Here is an 18,681-nt window from a genome sequence, read left to right as displayed (position 1 = left end):
ATATGTAGTAATATTTAAATAATACATATATCAAGTCTTCTCTGTGGTAGAAAGAATTCACTGTATATGTATAAATGCTGGAAATGTTGACATTTTCTTACATTTTTTATTTTCATGAATTTCTCTTGAATTAGCCAATGATAAAACATTTGTTTCTGTGGTCATCAGTATTTGTGTAATTTTTAAGGTAACATATTTCTTATATCTCTTTCTAATTTCTTGCCATGGTTTCTTTTTTCTTACTTGAAGTAATTTTATCTCAAATGTATATTATATGTATTTTTATTTATTTAATACATTGGATAAATACATGAGATAATGTATGGTTAGTTAGTCAGTATGGAAAAATAAACCAGCTGTGTTTATCAGTGTTTATTTTGCCATAAAGTCAAACCTCAACCCTAAATATTCACTGTTCGCAACATTTTATGAGTGTCTTTATTATTTAACATAATATGAAACCAAGTATCATTTATTTTTAAAGCACAAGCACACTTTAGAAGCAAAACTTTCACAGAAAAGTTGATCAGATTGTAAAGCAATAAATATATTGTCAGTTTCTGATTAAAAAAAAAAGGCTCAGAAAAGTGAAGTTAGTTCTGAGAAATTCTCTAGCATCATTTGTTTACAGATGTCACTTGGTTTGTTTTCTCATACAGTGAAATTCATTCATTGTTAAGTTACTTTTTGGGGCCTGTATTTATTATGTATTGAATAAGAAATGCTGTAACTAACAGTCCTGTGATTCACAATCAGTAATTTGTGAATTGCAAAACAAATTTGAAATTATAGAGTTGACTGATGGATGTCTCTGTTTCTCTGTCAGTCTCTCTCCTATAGCTTTTTTTTTTTTTTTTTACATGGGCCTTAATCAAATGCAACGCTGTCCAAATTCTCTCTCGCTCAAGTGCATTGCGCAATCATCCAGCGTGTGTTTGAATTGGCTCTTGACTCCCGCTTGATGAATAATATTGTCGCTCTTCATTCCAATTAAGTGCGATTGCCTAAGAGCTGGCGTCACGTTCCGGCTCAATCACTGCCCTGTTTTTTGTCCATCTCCCTCCCTCCTCCCATTCAACCCACCTTCCAAGGTCACCTCTCTCTAAAGCACATATCCCTTCTCTGACTGTATAATCTCTGAGGTTGAAAACACTACTGAAATTACACCTGTTAAAACCCCACCGGTTCACTTTCCTTCCACACCCGCCCTTCATGCCGGTGCCTTATCTGCTTTGACCTCTGTGTGATTGGCGTGGTAATTACCCAATCACTCGATGGCTGCCACTGCAGTCACAATAGAATGATTGGAGTGGTGTTTTTCTCGTCTATTGCTTTGCTTTATTCCTCTGTCAGGCCTCTGTCAGCCCCGGCACTGAGCTCTTTGTTAGAAAGGGGCAAAGAGAGGGAAGATGATGTGAGAGAGGGGTGAGAGCAGATCTAATTTTGTTGCCATATTCTGCCAAGTGGCCCGGTTGGGGGTGAGGGCACTGGGGGCTGTAGAGGAAGGCGAGAGCCACAGGAAGTTGCAAGAAGCTAAAGACCTCTGTTGTACATAGCCATGAAGTGTTTATTTAGAAATGTGTATATATTTATTATATAATGCATTATAATTTTTTTTTTCAAATTTACTTTGTGATATTACATTTTGAAAGGGCAATTTGGTGTTAAATAAAGTAACTAAAATTTGTCATTAAGAACAATAAAGTGGTTTGTGACAAGTGCCGTTTCTTTTAAATGTTTGTGCTTAAGACAATGTAACCGTTTAACTTTGCATGTATTTTTTAAATATTTAATTCATTTTTTTTTGTGTGTGTGTGTGTTTAAATGTCCATTATGTTAAAAGCTTCAGCAGTAATAACAACCTGAAGATACTGGTACATGTGTAGTGCTGTTTTGGTGTAATATGTCATGTTTTTCTATAGTGGGAACTATGCGGGTGCATTCGATGCCACTGTGGAGGTCCATAAACAATACAACCAGATGCCCAAAATCCACGACCTCATCTGCGGTCTGGTGGAAAAAGGAGATGCCGAGCTATTACAGAAAGGTGTGTAACGCCCACACACACGTACAGCACATTAATCACATTTCTGTGTGTCACTTGTTAGTCACAAGTAGATTGTCTGTGTGTGTTCTGATCTGCTGTCTGTTGAGATGGTCATATGTAGAAAGTGTGTGTTCGGTGTTTTCAAGAGTGCCACCCACTGAAGGGCAGGTTGGACAGCCTAGATGATGATGGTTTCAGTAGTCTCTGTCTTTGTCAGGGTTAGTGAAGGGGTTAAGTGCGGGCCACTTTATGCCCCCGATGACCCGGCACTCTGAGAGACACGCTGCATGCGCTACAGAAAACCCATTGATAGACGTAAACGTACATATACCTGCATGAGTTCACCCTCTTTGTGTTGCTGTGGCTTCTCTGGATTGTTCTGAAGTGGCAAGCAAAGAGTCCAGATCTGTATGCCATTGAGTGCCAATGGAGGCAATTTTCACAAGGCATCTGTTAAATCTGATAATATTTAAGCAATCCTGTCAAATGAAGAGATGTGGGTGTGTCAATGGTAGCTATGCAAATGATTGTTATTTATATAATATTTTACAAAGCTGTACTACCAGAGATTAAATCTAGAAAAAAAAAATGTTTCCAAAAATATTGTCATTAATTCATTGATTGATTCATTAATTGTTTTTGGTATATATGTAGCAGAATATTATTGTACAAATGTCTAGGTATATTTCCAAATCAAAGGAAAAAATCCAAAAATTTCATTGTGGTATCAGCAGATTTCTGGGTGCAAAATATGTGTGGATAACAAAATGTACAACTTACTTGGGTGAAAAAATAAATAAACCAAAACTTTCCATGCTTGTGTGCAAAAGGACTAAAAAAGACTAGATACGCAATACCCAGGACTTCACTTTTAACTCAGATGCACTGAATGTGGGAAGCTTCTGTTTTTCATGTACACTTACACTTGACTGAAGTGTGATTAATGAAATGCTGGGCTGCTGAAAGCACATTTTTGAAGACATTTACTCTGCATGAGATTGATAGAATAAAGAGACCTTTCTTATCTCTCTTTCATTTAACAGTCATGGAGTTTTTGAGTCAGGAGCGAGGCGAGATGATGATGCTCTACGACCTTTACTTTGCATTCCTGCAAACGGGCCGCTACAAGGAGGCACGCAAAATCATCGAGGTGGGACTGCTGTTATTGTGTTCAAACCACACAGCTATTTAGCAGCTTTAATTACTGCCACACTGATATTTCCACTTTTAAATTAGATTGGCTCCAAAGCCACACTAATGCCATTCATGCGAGACAATAGGTACAATGATTTTTCAAAGGGTGAGACAGTGTGTGCGAGTGTGAAAGAGAAAATGACGACTACGAAGACCACTCGTTTTTGGAACAAAGCTTACTGGGAAAATTGAAGTGTTGCGATATTGTTTGTCACTATATTGAATCAATGCACTCATTCCAAATGCTTTTATTAGTAATTGTCATTACAAGGCTTTGGCTTGATAAAACCATTTTCATTTGAAATAGAAAATGATGACAAAAGTCAACAACAAAGTAAGATGAGCAGAACTCAATGCCTCTTCCATATTAATTATATATATTTTTAATGAATTGAATTGATTTATGTAGTTTATAATTTTACATTTCTATTTTTAAATGTGTAGTTTTATTTATTTGTAAATGTGTTATTTTTTTCACACATATGTTTTTAGGAAATATATTAATTGAGAGATTGAAATATCATCGTGGCTATATGAATTATAGTTACAGGTATTTATAGAATATTTTACTAAGCCAGACTATGAAATATTAAATAAAAAAAAAGATATTTCCTAAAATATTGTCAGCTGTTTGTAAGATTTGTTTATTTAAATAGTTTTTTTGAATATGTTTTGCTTTTGCATCATCATTTTTATTTTGGTTTTAGCATTTGTTTTGAAGTTGTAAAACTTTCAAAACAAATTCTGGATTAATCTGCAGATTTTAACGGTAGGGGAAAAATGTAAAAATCGACAATGGCCGTAACTTTATACATATGCATATGTTTCAGGAAATATTATATTTTATTTACAGACAAATTTTGCAAGAATGGAAAATCAAAAATGGAAAATGATGGAATATGTGGCTAAGCATTACTAACTGGTTTGTAAATTTCAACCAGTTCTTTTTGATATTACCAAGACTATCACAAGTAGTTCTTGCAATAAAAATTGAATCTGTGCCAGACAGCTAGATAATTTTATTACAGAAAGGCAAAAAGTTCTAGCGCTCACACTGTACTCTTTATTGAATGAGAAGAGCATCTGCTCAAATTAGAACCGACAGCAGAACGTCTCATCCCGTCTCAGTACTGTGACGTTTTCGATGCATGTGTAGATGTCTTTAACTGTCTGGAGAGACTGAGTATGTCTCTGTTCTCACATCAGGCCCTTCAGTGAGCGCTCTGTCCGTGAAGTAACTGATTTTGAGATGCTTGACGTGTTTTGAGCGCTTCCTCCAGATTGGGTCTTTCGGGGATACCTTTAGGCTGTGTTCTGTCTTGTTCTTTCAGAAGGCAGCATCTCACGAGTCTACACTTCCTCTGCGAAACAGCTCTGACAAAGCCATTTAGATGTTCAATTAGCCAGCTGCTCTAATACGACACCACTCAACTCCCTCAGTGCTGCCATGTGGGAGTACGGCCAAATGTCAGCGCCAGTCAAGCAACTTCTATCATGCATAGTCTTTGTCTGAGGTTGTTTTACCCTTCTGTGCAGTTTTAATTTTCCAAGTTTCTACAGCTTTCTTTTTTTTTTTATTGTCTCTCTGCGTTTTTCCTCCATTAAGCCTCATCTCTGCCAATTCTGTTGTATCGTTGTCAGAATGGATGAAAAATAAGCCTAAGCTTGGATATTACAGATCCATCAGTCAGGGGCTTTTAACCAAGAAAATATCCAGTGTCCGCAGATCTAGAGCATGCCATTTGGCTCCATTTTTCATATATACACCAGATCATAGCAATTCCTCCGGGACAGTACTTTAGCCGATAAGCTATGAATGGTCACCTCAGGATACTGCAATCTCAAGCAGCTTTGACTTTCATTGTTTTGAGAGGTTAATTTGGGATGCAAGTTAAAATCCCTCTTAAAGCATTTGCTTGATTTTTCTAATACTTACTCATCCTCTACTGCTCTTATACCATCTTAGGACATCCTCCAGTGTCATATGAGTTTAAAATCATTCATGTTGCATGACTAACACGCAGTATAGTTTAGATGTCTGTTCAATTCGTGAGTGCCTCATAGGTAACCATCATCTCTTGTTTTGAACCAATACACATATTCAAAGAAAGGTCACTTTCATTATGGGTAATACTAATATTTATTCATGTTGTTAACTGTACTGATTTGTAGAATTGATAAACCAGTGTATTGTCCAGGTGACACTTTAGCTGCTGTTTGGAAGTGTTATTTTGCTATTATTTATATACAGTACTACTATAGTTTTTATTAATATTTTGAATTAGCTGTATTTTTTATATTTTCAGTTTTTATTTTAGTTTTGTTATTTTATTAATTTTTGGGTTTATGTGTATTGTTTATATAGCTTTATTTTTATTTCAATTTGATTTTAAGTAATTTTGGCATTTCAACAAACTTATTTCTTTTAGTTTCGAAGGCAACATTTCTAATTTTCATTAACGTTTTTTATTTTATATTTATATATATTTTTGCAGCATTATTTCAGTTATATAAAAACAACAATTAATTGTTTTTATATGAAAAGACAATGCAGAAAAGCCGAGCGGATGTGGCGGAAGACGAAACTTGAAATTCACTATAGCATCTATAAAGACAGCCTTCATTCTTTTAATGTGAAACTAGCCACAGCTAGACAGAATTTCTTCTCAAACCTTATAAATCAGTAACTTAAACAACACTCTGTTGAGTGCCACTGTTGAGAGACTGACAAACCCCCCAAGTCAGATTCCCAGTGAAATGCGTCTCAGTTAGCAAATGCAATGAGTTTGCTTCCTTCTTTTTCTGAGAAGATCCTTAATATCAGGAAGGCGATTAGCACATCCTCAAGTAATGCAGAGGTCAGACAGATCTGGACTCAATATCAAAAAGATACTATGTCTATTTCTGAAGCAATTGATAGCAAAATTTTGGAAGAAATAGTGCAGCACCTAAAATCGTCAACCTGCTATCTTGACACACTTCCCACATCTTTTTTTTTTTTCGAAAGTGTGCTTAACTGTTTTGAAGCAGATCTCTTAGAAGTGGTGAACGCCTCACTTCTTTTGGGACATTTCCCAAACTCCCTGAAAAAACTGCAGTTGTAAAGCCCTTCCTGAAAAAAGAGCAATCTTGATAACACCATTTTGAGCAATTATAGACCAATTCTAATCTTCCTTTAATAGGCAAAATTATAGAAAAGGTAGTTTTTTAATCAGCTGAACAAATACTTAAACTCAAATGGATACCTGGACAATTTTCATCTGGTTTCCGACTGCATCACAGCACAGAGACAGCGCTCATTAAGATAAATAAATGATATTCGCTTAAGTTCTGACTCTGGCAAAATATCAGTGCTGGTATTGCTAGATCTCAGTGCTGCGTTTGACACTGTCGATCATAAACATACTATAGAGAGACTGGGGAAAACTGGGTCGGGCTTTCTGGGATGGTACTCAAATGGTTCAGGTCATACGTAGAAGGGAGAGGTTATTATGTGAGTCTAGGAGAGCATAAGTCTAAGTGGACGTCAATGACATGCGGAGACCCACAAGGCTCAATTCTGGCACCGCTCTTGTTTAGCCTGTATTGCTCCCACTAAGTCAGATAATGAGAAAGAACCAAATTGCCTGTCACAGCTATGCTGATGATACTCAGATTTACCTAGCCTTGTCGCCAAATGACTACAGCCCCATTGACTCCTCTGCCAATGTATTGATGAAATTAATAGTTGGATGTGCCAGAACTTTCTTTAGTTAAACAAGGAAAAAACCTGTTATTGTTATTGCATTTGGAAACAAATATGAAGTTTTCAAGGTGATGCATACCTTGACTCAAGGGGACAAACAACTAAAAATCAAGTCAGGAATCTTGGTGTGATTCTGGAGACAGACCTTAGTTTCAGTAGTCATGTCAAAGCAGTAACTAAATCAGCATACTTTCATCTAAAAAAACATTGCAAGAATTAGATGGTTTGTTTCCAGTCAAGACTTAGAGAAACTTGTTCATGCCTTTATCACCAGCAGGGTGGACTACTGTAATGTCTCCTCACCGGCCTTCCCAAAAGACCATTAGACAGCTGCAGCTCATCCAGAACGCTGCTGCCAGGATTCTGACTAGAACCAGAAAATCTGAGCATATCACACCAGTCCTCAGGTCCTTTCCAGTTACATTTAGGATTGATTTTAAAGTACTTTTACTCGTTTATAAATCACTCGATGACCTAGGACCAAAAATATATTGCAGATATGTTCACTGAATATAAACCTAACAGACCACTCAGATCATTAGGATCGAGACAGTTAGAAATACCAAGGGTTTACACAAAACAAGGGGAGTCCTCCTTTAGGTTACTATGCCGCCCGCAGCTGGAATCAGCTTCCAGAAGAGATCAGATGTGCTAAAACATTAGTCACATTTAAATCTAGACTCAAAACTCATCTGTTTAGCTGTGCATTTGTTGAATGAGCACTGTGCGATGCCCGAATTGATTACACTGTATTTTACATATTCACTGTATTCTATGTGAAATCATTTTCTATTTTTAACTGTTTTAAATTCATTTTAAATAAGTCAATTTTTAAATCATTTCCAATGTTTTAAAATTGCTTGTTTTATGTTTTTAAAATTGCTTGTTTAATTTTGTTATTATTTTTCTTCATGATTATTTTAACCTTCTTTATGTAAAGCACTTTGAATTACCATTGTGTACGAAATGTGCTATATAAATAAACTTGCCTTGCCTTGCCTAGTTTACAATAACAACACTGGTATTTGGTCATTTTGACATTGACATTAATTCATAACCATTGTGGCTTGGCATTTCCATGCATATGCGTATTTTTTTTTAAACAACTGTGAGAAGATGACTTGTACCTCATTGCTTTTCAGCAACTTACAGTAGTTTCTATTACTGAATGCCAGCCTCATGCAACTATATTAAACAAAGTATTTTCTCTGATTGGCCACTATTGTGCCAAGTCTTGCAGTATTACTATAAAATGATTAGGCATTGCTGGAAATGTATCGAATTTTAGTTGATCTGTGGTTGTGCACACTATTAGCTCAATTGTGTCCATTTTAAAATCTGTTCTGTATTTTTTTTTTTTTTTTTTAATTAATTCTTGATTGGCTTGGTTGGGCGTTGAATAGGCCTGCTCTAGATAAATGCTATTAGTCATTGAGAACAAAGCTGTGTCACCTACACCTGGTAGTTGCAATAGTTTTCTTTTTTTTTTTTACCTCTGAATTCCTCCCACTATAAACTCTCTAAAAGTTGGTGTTTAATGGTGGCTCGTCGAGCATCCTTGTGCTTGACAGGTCAAAATCCCCACTCATTCCCTGGAGCATTTTCCACACATCCTCACTTCCGTCCAGAGCTGGATAATTAAAAACACTGATATCTAAGTAGCATTAGGAGACACAGAGCTCTACTCCACTCTCTAATAGAAACTTTAAGTGCAGAGATGGAGTGCTGGTCAGGTGATTGTGCTGTCTATAATTGTCAGATTATTAATAATGGTGGTAATTAAGTGAAATGCTGGTTAAGGTTTTGGTGTAATTAAAATGTGGTTGTCACACTGTGTGTGAGTGTTTCTGAGTGTGTGACCTGTGTTTGAGAGAATGATGGCATCTTCAGCATGATGATGGCTGTTTTTGCTCAAAGGTCTGAATCAGTGGGGAGTTTTGTTTACTGTAACTTTGTGAAGGCCATGGACGTGGTTCCCTTTTTTATTTTTATAAAGCATTAGACTCATAAACCCCATGTTTTTTTTCTGGTGAGAACGATTAGATGGGTTTTTTTTGTAACTGTTAACCAACATTAAAAATTAAGCTAGCATCAAAAATAGTTTTAAGTGTCTCAAATATTTTCCAGAGGTATATCTGAAATTTTTTTACTAAAGTCTATATTGATGTATATCCTAAATTTTAATAAGTGTTGCAAACCACACAGAAAAAAATCTACTTTAATTTTTGCTTTATTTTTGTACAATTTTTCGAGATTAATTTTCTGTTCTCTTCATAGAAACTTCTGATTACAGGATGTAGAAAATGATCATTAGCCAGAAGACAGAAAATGACACAAAATTGCTAAATAAGCAGGTCATAAGTTTCTATTTTCTAGTATTTTTATTGACTATAAAAGGCTAAAATCTTGATAGAGAGAATTTTCCAATTTATTGTTTAGTGTCCATGTGTCTGTGTTGTGAGAAAAAAAAAAATTCTGTCTCTGTCTTTGCAGACTCCAGATTTTCGGGTATTGGCTGTGTTGTGTGTGTGTGTGTGTGTGTGTGTGTGTGTGTGTGTGTGTGTGTGTTTGGGTCAAATGAATGTGAGTGTGTGTTGATTTGCTTTCGTATATAGGAAGATTGTAGGAGTGGTGGTGCTTATCATCCTGGATTTACTTAAGGAAAGATTTGCCCCTCAGGGCTTTATGCATCAGGCCCAGGGGCTGCTCCTACATTTATAGCGACACAAAAAAAGACTGTGTAGCGGTTCAATTTTGGTCTTATTTGCTAAGCAGATTAGGCTTGAGGAAAGCTGGAGTGATTTTGAACTTGGCCTGGAGGCTGATTTGCTGCAGAGTAATTCTGTTTGGATGCTGCTGGTGCAATATCCTCCAAGAGGAGAGACCATGTGAATTTAGACGTGTGTGTGTGTGTGTGTGTGTGTGTGTGTGTGTGTGTGTGTGTGTGTGTGTGTGTGTGTGTGTGTGTGTGTGTGTGTGTGTGTGTGTGTGTGTGTGTGTGTGTGTGTGCGTGCATGTTTCTGTGTGTGAAGATTCTCATTTACTGTAGGTGGACCAGAACATCATGATTCAGTGCTTGCTTAAATGAGAAATAATTATGTTGTACAACTAGATCTATATTCTGTCTGTACCACCTCCAATATTGTTTTGTTTTGTGTATTTTTTGTTTTGTCTTTATTTTGTTTTGGTTTGTTTGGCTTTGTTTGATTTTTGTTTTTTTGTTTTGTGTATTCTTTCTATTCTTTGTTTTGTGTTTTGGTTTTGTTGGTTTTTGTTTTGTTCTTTGTTTAGTTTTTTGTTTTGTTTTTTGTTATGTGTTTGTTTGTTTGTTTTGTTTGGTTTGGTTTTGAGGTATGACCTTGATGTAACTTGACCAGTTAGTGAATTTTATACTCTAATTTTGTATTGATATGGTCTTTTTCATGATTGTTCATGCCCACTGTTTAGTATTAGTGCAGTGTTTGTGATTTGCACCTGTTTAATTTAAGATCTCATACGTTTTCTTTATCCATGTGCAGACTCCTGGTCTAAGGGCACGACCTACCCGTTTACAGTGGTTTGCAGAGAAATGTATTGCAGCCCAACAGGTCGGTGTTTCTCTGCTTTTCTGTCTGAAAAACTGATTTGCTATAGATCAATACAGTGTGTATCACTGTTTGAATCTCTCTTTCCCCAGATGGAGCCCCTTGAGAACATGGTGGACATGACTTTCAAGCTGTTCGAGTGTGACAGAGATGACATGTACCACTATTTGTTACGCCTCTGCAGTAAGTCTTGTGTGTTGGAGCTGAGATTGCAAACAGTGGATGAGTGTAACAAATTTGCACTGACGTTGTTGTTTTTTTCTCGTCAGAGGAGACCAATGACTGGCAAAAGGCTGAGGCTACCTGGATGAAAATGCAAGAGGAGAATTTGGCTCCAAGAGAGAGGACCCTGCGTTTGCTTGCTGATATCCTGAAAAACAATGACAAGGAGGTGCCTTTCGAGGTGCCTGAGGTAAAAGAACCCACTCAATGTCCAATATAAAATCTGTTCCTAAAACAAAGGCAGTATTTGAACCTTTTTCTTTGGTCAAATACATTTAGTCCTTTGTGTCCTCATTCTATGATAATCTCTGTAGACCATGAATCAGTTAAACTTGAATTATCCAGAATTTAAGGAAGCATTACAGTGTATTGATGTGGCCCTTTTTATGTGTAGGTGTGGTTTGAGGAGGTCAAAGGTCAGCCTGAGATGTTCTTGGAGCAAGAGATCAAATCTAGCCCAGTGCTTCAGGCTTCCCCTCGTAAGAGGGTCGCTGCTTCACCCCCTAAAGAAACCACTGTTGATAACTACAGGCTTAAAGTCCTGTCTCTTTGCAAGAAGGGCAAAGCTCAAGGTTAGTTCTCTATGCAACTTTTTTGTTTGAAGTCAAATCATGAGCGATTACATCATGAAACCATCTTCCCTTTAAATCACTATGATAAGCCATAGAGTTTCTCAGGACGTACTTCCCTCCAAGTAACTTGGCAGCAAAAAGTTACATAGTGTAAAACAATCTAAATAAAATATTATGTATAGTATATTTATAAAAGATAATATATTTATGTAACACAAAAATATATTTAGATATAATAATAAAAAATAATGTTGCAGGGATGACTGTGGAAACAATACTGTCACCTTAGATTAAGTCAAGTCAGGTTTATTTATATAGTTGAATTGCTTTAAAATGGCTTCACTGTAGCTTTATAGTAAAAGTTAGTGTGACTGTCTCAAGATTAATTTTCAGGATGGTTAAAGGATGGTCATATGCATTATTATCTGAAGTGGTCTGAGTGGATTATGTGTTGTCTTTAACTCTGTTGTTTCTTATTCTCAGAGGCCTATGACATGCTGAAGGAAGCAGGTAGCATGGGCTTGGTCCTCGGCCCTGCTCCATATGATACCCTCATCAAAGCCCTCCTTGCCAAAGGCAACATTGAGGATGCCATGGCTGTCAAGAATATGTGAGTGTGTCTGTGGGGGTCACACTATCTAATTTCTCTACATTTGCATTAAGATCTTCAAATTGCAGGTTGCTAAATTACAGGTTTTAAGCTCATGGACCTTAGCCATTGTACCCGATTTTGCAGTATCAGAAAATCTTCTTGAATTGAAACGGATGAATGCTGATAAGCTCCTTGTAGCTAAACACACACACACACGTCTTATGGTTTAAGCCCTTTCAGAGTTGCTAGATGATCTCTGAGTTCTCTGAAAAGCTTGACAAGATGCAAAAATGACAGTCCTTTGCCGATTAGTAATAGATCTTTGTGATGTATTAGTCTTTGCGCTGATCTTTGATATATCCATAAAGCTCTGATGTTTTACAAGGTCGTATTATATGTCTGATTATATATCCTCATCAAAGAAAGCCATCGCCACTGTAATCTTATGCATGCTTTCAGGAAGCATTCAGAAATGTCTATGTACCAGGCTATCACGCAAAAGCATTGTGGTCGGTGTTAACTTTCAGTGAATTTTGTTGCAAATGTACTTTAAACCTCAAGACTTTAGAAGCTTTTGAGTGGTACATAAAATCTGTAAATGTAAACTACAGTGTTTCCTGTTGTCCAGAGTTCAGAGGTGAATCTTCAACTGCAAATTATCATATAAACATCCAGTCATCAGCGCTTAGTATGGGATATTCAACTTTCAATTGATTTCAAAAGAGCATGGCTTTAGCATGATGCTAAGCGAACAATAGTCTTTTCATACACGCATTCAATTCAAACTACTCACGTATGTTTCATTAGTGCTGTGGAAAGCTACAGTACTATACTTTACTGTTAAGTAATGGCCAGTATATTGAAAAACATATGCAGTGTGTTTACTGCATATAAGGTATATGTGTGTGTGTGTGTGTGGTGGCTTTCTGGCTGATATTTGGCCGGATGTTGGTCTTGGCCAGCGGGGTACTTTAAGGACAGATTAAGGGGATTGGGAATGGAAGAGAGAAGCGAGGGATGGGATTGTCCAGTGCTTAGAGGACTAGACGAGAGTAAGAAGGACACAAGGATTTTCTTAGGATTGATAAGAGTAACTCTGACTCTGGTCGCTAGGCCGATCTGCCGTGTGAGCAGCTGTTGGCCAGTCGCCGCTGAGATAAGGAGCAGCGACTGATGCTCAATTGGGCGGCCGGATTAATCTTGCCAGTGAGGGTAATGAAAAAAAAGAAGACTTTGATTGAGGTTTAAGTGGCGAATGAGGGGAGAGAGGATCCAGATTTGCTGGATTTGTTCAGTCTTGGGCACAATTTTAAGATGACCGCTGAAGAAATGGCTCTCAGCATAAACACACATAGACAACATCATGTATTATTCATAAAAACAGCTGATCCTACAACACACTTTGCTTTTTTTCACAATCTACAATTGTGTTCAACCAATACCCATCTTCCTTTTGTTTTTTCAGTGCCACTGATCAAGTTCCTGAATTCAGTTTAACTGACAATGCCAACAACCTCCTCATCATCTCTCAGGTGAAGAGATGCCAGATGAAAGGTGAGTACAAAAGTTGATCTGTTCTCCCAGTTCAGCCATTAATGATGAATACTGTGGAACGCCCCAGTTTCTTCCAGGACTTTTTTATTAAACCCAACCACATCTCTCCCTGCTCACAGATGCCTTGGGGACTCTTAAGGGCATGTTACAGGCTGACCAGGTGCCCAGTCAGTTAGCCATCACTCGACTGGTCCAAGGTCTTGGTAGTGAGGGAAAAACACAGGACATCCAGGAAGTGGAGGCCTTGGTGAAGACTTTAGGCTCCATCAAGCTGTCCAGCATGTTATTTGTCAACAATACTGCTCTCGCTCATATTAAAAAGTAAGTTTTTTTTTGTTTGTTTTGTTTGTTAAGCGAGCTTTGCTTTTATTGCTTACGAACTCTTTATCTCAAGTGGTCACATAACTGAAATGTTTGTTATACTTTTTCTGAATGATCTGACTTGCAATTTATGCTTGATAGTAAATAAAACTGTCAAATCCAATAGACTAAAGGCCCGTTCACACCAACGACGATAACTATAAAGATAAAGATATAGTTCTAAAAATCGCTTTCAGTATTAAAGAACAGCAGTCACACCACAACTATAACGATAAAGACAAAGAAAAACTATATCGTTGGAATCACTTTCAAAACAATTTTTTTCCAGCTGATGAACGATAAAAAATTGACAGCCAATCAGAATCCATCCTGCTGTAACGCGCTCAATAATTTAAAGCGCCAGACGAGCGTGCGCTTAGAATAAACAGAAGATATTGTTCGCTGGTGTGGACGCTAATATCGTTATCTTTATAGTTATCGTTCTTGGTGTGAACGGGCCTTTACTCTGCTGTTCAAAAATTTGGGGTCGATAACATTGGTTTAATGTTTTTTAAAAAGTCTCTACAAGATCTCATTGGCTCAGCTACTAGAGCGGCTCACAATACTTGAGATGAGCAGTCATTCAGATGTTTTTCAAGTGGATGCACAGTTAGATTGGCACCAAATCCCTGGCAGCTGGAGGGAAGCAGATGACACTGAGGTTAAGACTGTGATTGACTGTGACTTGATTATAGATGTATTGTTATCTCAGAAACTCTGAACCACATGCTCAGTGTTTCTAACAAAGGGAGCACTAGCAGACTCTCAGGAGGGTGAGATTAGAATCAACCCGCACAAACTTTTCTTGGTTATTTTCGGGAAAACAAAACAAAGAAGCACCCGTGATTCTGTAAATAAAATGAAATGTGGCCTTTCTGTGGTTTAACCTTGATTTACAAATTGGTGTCATCAAAGGTTTATTGTGCTACAAAGGACCATCTGCTAATGTGGCCTTTTCTCACACCTCAATTTCATCTTTTGTTCTTTCATCTTACCTTTCCCCCATCCCCTTCACCGCTCTCCACCCATTATTATCAAAGGCTCAGATCTGCTGTGATGGTTATGACTATGTAGTCTGAATAATTCACAATGGGCCGCACTAATGTGGTGGCCGGCTTCCGGAGCCCCCATCTCGCCTCTTAACCAGTCAGTTTGGCTCAGCCGCACACAGCACATGTGTCACTGTTGTTTAGGTCCGCCCCGGGGTCAGAGTTCACTCCTACAGGACGAAGCTGTGCTAACAGGAAGCTGCCCAATCTGCCGTGAAGAATGCTTTGCTCTTCCGCTGTCCTGCATTGTCTCAAGACTTTGGGAATGGTGGGGAATGACAATCTTTGGCTGGGCTAGGAATATTAATGTGGCCGATGAAAGTTTTATGCACTTACTGTTCTGAAAATGAAGGTCGGGGATGGAAAGGACAATTTTCACGTGACTTGCTTTTTTTCCTCCTCGCCTTTCTTTAGTTATACTCTTTGAACTAAAGTTATCTTTTTTGGATGCAAAAAAGGGCCGCTTCTGACTCTATATTTTGGTCCCAAAATATGGCTTTGGTCCCTCTTTTTATTTTTTTTTTATTTTTTTTGTAAACCAGGTGAAAATCATTAGACTGGTCACTTGGAAAATTGCCACACCAGCCATTGTGATTATTAATCATTCATGTGTATAGCACAGATGTGTGGTAGGAGTTCAGTACTTGAGGGTAAGGCATGGGTTTTCATCCAGGCCTAATTTTGAAAGTTCTGCAGGGAACACATGGAGAAAATTCATAGCAAAGAAGTTCCCTCACGACTTTTTTCAAAGGCTGCCCATCTGTAGTGTTTCTGACTCTATAAAGGGGTTTGTTCAAATCACTGAAACCAAGTATGAATTTTCACTTTTGTCACTTTCACTTTAACAAAGTTATAATGGAGTGTTTCTGACTCTATAAAGGGGTTTGTTCAAATCACTGAAACCAAGTATGAACCAAGCAGAGAGAGGGTCACGTTCCCATTCACATCAATGGAGAGAAAGTAGAGACAGTTAAGAGCTACAAATTCCTTGGCATTCACATCTCTGAGGATCTTTCCTGAAGCCTACACTCAGAGACCAAGGCGAGAACATAGTGAGACATAAACTCCCAGCCTTACAGGACATCTATCAGACTCGCTGCTTGAGAAAGGCTCGCAGCATCATCAAGGACCACACTCACCCTGCTCATCCCCTGTTTGCCACACTGTCATCTGGCAGATGCTTACGATCCATCCCATCACGGACAACCAGACTGAAGAACAGCTTCTATCTTCAAGCCATCAGGCTACTTAACAACCAGCTATCTTTGATCTAAAACCGTAATACATGCTGCTCTTAAGTTTACTTTTATTGTACTTGCACTGCCACTTTTTAATATTCCTTCATGTAGCTCTGTGACACTCTACAATGACATTTTGGACATTGCTCTACTCAGAAATACAAAATCAGAATGTGTGCTGCTCTTAAGTTTATTTATTGCATCTGCACTGCCACTTTTAATTTTCTTTCATGTAGCTCTGCGACACTCTACAATGACATTTTAGACACTGCTCTACCCCAATAATCTTATATTAGTACCTCAGGACTACTTATAACTCTTAACACTGTCTACCCTTATTGAATCTGTAACTGCCACTTATTTGTATGTAATGCTCTGTCTGTGTCTGTTGTTCTGCCTATGGTCAATGAAGTCACTCAAAATCTCAGTGCCCTCCACGTACGTCTATGTCTGTTTATGTCCTGTTATTGTCACTGTATGTCTAAGCCTCATCACAAGCATTTCAATGCCCAGTTTTCCCCAGTGTTAACTATGCAAATGATAAATTAATGCCTCTTGACTCTTGAACTCTTTCTCTCTCTGCAGTGAGGACATTGACAGTGCGGTGGAGCTGTTGGAGTCCTTTTACATCCAGAACACAGATAATCAGAAATCCAGTATTTCTTTTGTTTTCCGCAAAGTTCTAGATGCCAACAATGATGCTGCACTAGATAAATGTAAGACCCACACACCATCTCTTCATCAATATCAGTGGTTCTCAACCAGGGATGCTCGGCAAATTTCCAACACCTCCAACAAAATCTGTAGACATTGTGCTTTTAGGGGCGCAACAACACTGGGGCAGTACTCTCAAAGGGACATCTTTGTACCTTATTTACCCCTACAAAGTTCATAGTAGTACCTTATTACTGCTGTAAGGTACTAATATGCACCTTTTGAGTGGTAGGTAGGTACAAAGATGTCCCCCTTTGCACCAGTGCGATTTTTGCCAATATTTGTCTGACAGTGAAAGGGGCTGCAAAATGATGATAAAATGTTTAGGAAATTAAAATAAGTAGTTTTAAAAAACCATGTTTAAATAATCTGATATAATGTTTTTGATTAAAGATTACAAGGGGTTATATTTAAAAACAAATAGTACATAGAAATAGTACTTACATTGCAGAGGAGTCTTCAAATAGGCTTCTTGAAGTCAAAAAGTTTGAGAGCCACTGCTACACAGTTGTGTTCTTTGAGTACTTCTGAACGAACTTCTAGCCCTTGTTTGTGAGTTTGTGGATAGGATAAATATTACAGCACCCACTGATGTGTTGTAACATAGTAATCACCATCAAAGCATGTGATTGATTGACATCTCTCTCTACGTCCAGTGAGTGCCATGGTGGAAAGGCTCTGCAATCACTTTGCCTCCTACAGAGCCGCTACAGACCTCTTCTTGATTTACTTGGACACGGGCAGGACAGAAGAGGCCAAGTTCCTCCTGCAGGTACTTTCTCTCACAAACCAAGATATGCATGAGGACTCAGTGACCTTGTTAAATTGCTGAATTTAATTCGAGTTACTATTGGGACTAGTTGACCCCGTCACTAACTACAATACATCTCAAGTGATCGCTGCTCTTTTTGACCTCTCCCTGTCTCGTATTTTAATCATTCAGTCGTTTTTTGCGCGCTTAGATACTCTTCCTAAGATCTTTCCTCCCCCTCTTTCAAAAAGCACTTTAGTGAGTTTGACGAGAAGAAAATGGCTGCATTAAGGTACTACTAAACCCAGGAGTGAGTAAAATCCTTTGAGATGTCGAAATAACAGGAAGCTTTGCGTCACAGCATCCCCGAGATGGAATGCTAAATATCAAAAGACAATTTTACATAAAGTCTTAGATCAGCATATTCGTTTAGAACTTGTTGTAGGTGTCGGGAGTGGCATCAGAGAGGAACTCTCAGGAGTGAAGCTGCTGGGCTCTAGTTTTAATTGCTCTGATCGTAGTGAAGGCACTCTGCCCACCTCAGCCTCCGTTCATTTAATATACTGTAGCACCTTGGTAAAAGCCTCCTAGACCCCTCAGCTTTTAATTCAGTAGACACAAGAGAATCACACTGCTTTCACAGCTGGCTTGTAATGTGACCTCATTGCCGCTGAACCCAGAGAAAGCACAGGGAAGTCCAGCAGTTTTAAAAGACCGACATACTAACACACACGAGACAGAATGATGCTTTCCTTCAGAAGACATTTGGACTTCTTCTTCACAACAACTCAGACATTTTTTTCGGGTTCCATTACAAATTAAGCTGTACTGTATCAGCAGAAGTTGTGGCATAGTGTCGATCACAACATTAAAACATTTTTTTTGACAACAGAAAAAAAATTGTTAGAGTAAGGCACCTGCAATGGAAATAAACTAGAATGTTTAAACGTTAAAACATGAAACTACACACTAACTACAAGACTCATTCATCTTTGAAGCATGAATAATTGTAATGAAACCAGAGAGAACAGACCATGATCATGAAAAACCTGGAAAGTA

At 37.9% G+C, this 18,681-nt stretch overlaps 1 protein-coding gene across 1 annotated transcript in view; it reads left to right on the top strand.

The window, feature by feature from the left end:
* LOC109079124 (leucine-rich PPR motif-containing protein, mitochondrial-like) overlaps nt 1–18,681 on the top strand; it is a 49,942-nt gene that overhangs the window by 27,077 nt on the left and 4,184 nt on the right. The window contains exons 24-34 of the mRNA XM_042768805.1: nt 1,923–2,047; nt 3,091–3,197; nt 10,505–10,573; nt 10,663–10,753; nt 10,840–10,982; nt 11,187–11,364; nt 11,848–11,974; nt 13,422–13,510; nt 13,630–13,831; nt 16,743–16,873; nt 17,528–17,643. Coding sequence (XP_042624739.1) covers nt 1,923–2,047; nt 3,091–3,197; nt 10,505–10,573; nt 10,663–10,753; nt 10,840–10,982; nt 11,187–11,364; nt 11,848–11,974; nt 13,422–13,510; nt 13,630–13,831; nt 16,743–16,873; nt 17,528–17,643 — 1,378 coding nt within the window. The remainder of the gene's footprint in view (nt 1–1,922; nt 2,048–3,090; nt 3,198–10,504; nt 10,574–10,662; nt 10,754–10,839; nt 10,983–11,186; nt 11,365–11,847; nt 11,975–13,421; nt 13,511–13,629; nt 13,832–16,742; nt 16,874–17,527; nt 17,644–18,681) is intronic.

This window comes from Cyprinus carpio, chromosome A13, assembly GCF_018340385.1.
Source record: "Cyprinus carpio isolate SPL01 chromosome A13, ASM1834038v1, whole genome shotgun sequence".
Classification (NCBI taxonomy): Eukaryota; Metazoa; Chordata; class Actinopteri; order Cypriniformes; family Cyprinidae; genus Cyprinus; species Cyprinus carpio.
Note: the sequence above shows the minus strand (reverse complement) of the source record. Positions and strands in the feature narration are given on the sequence as shown.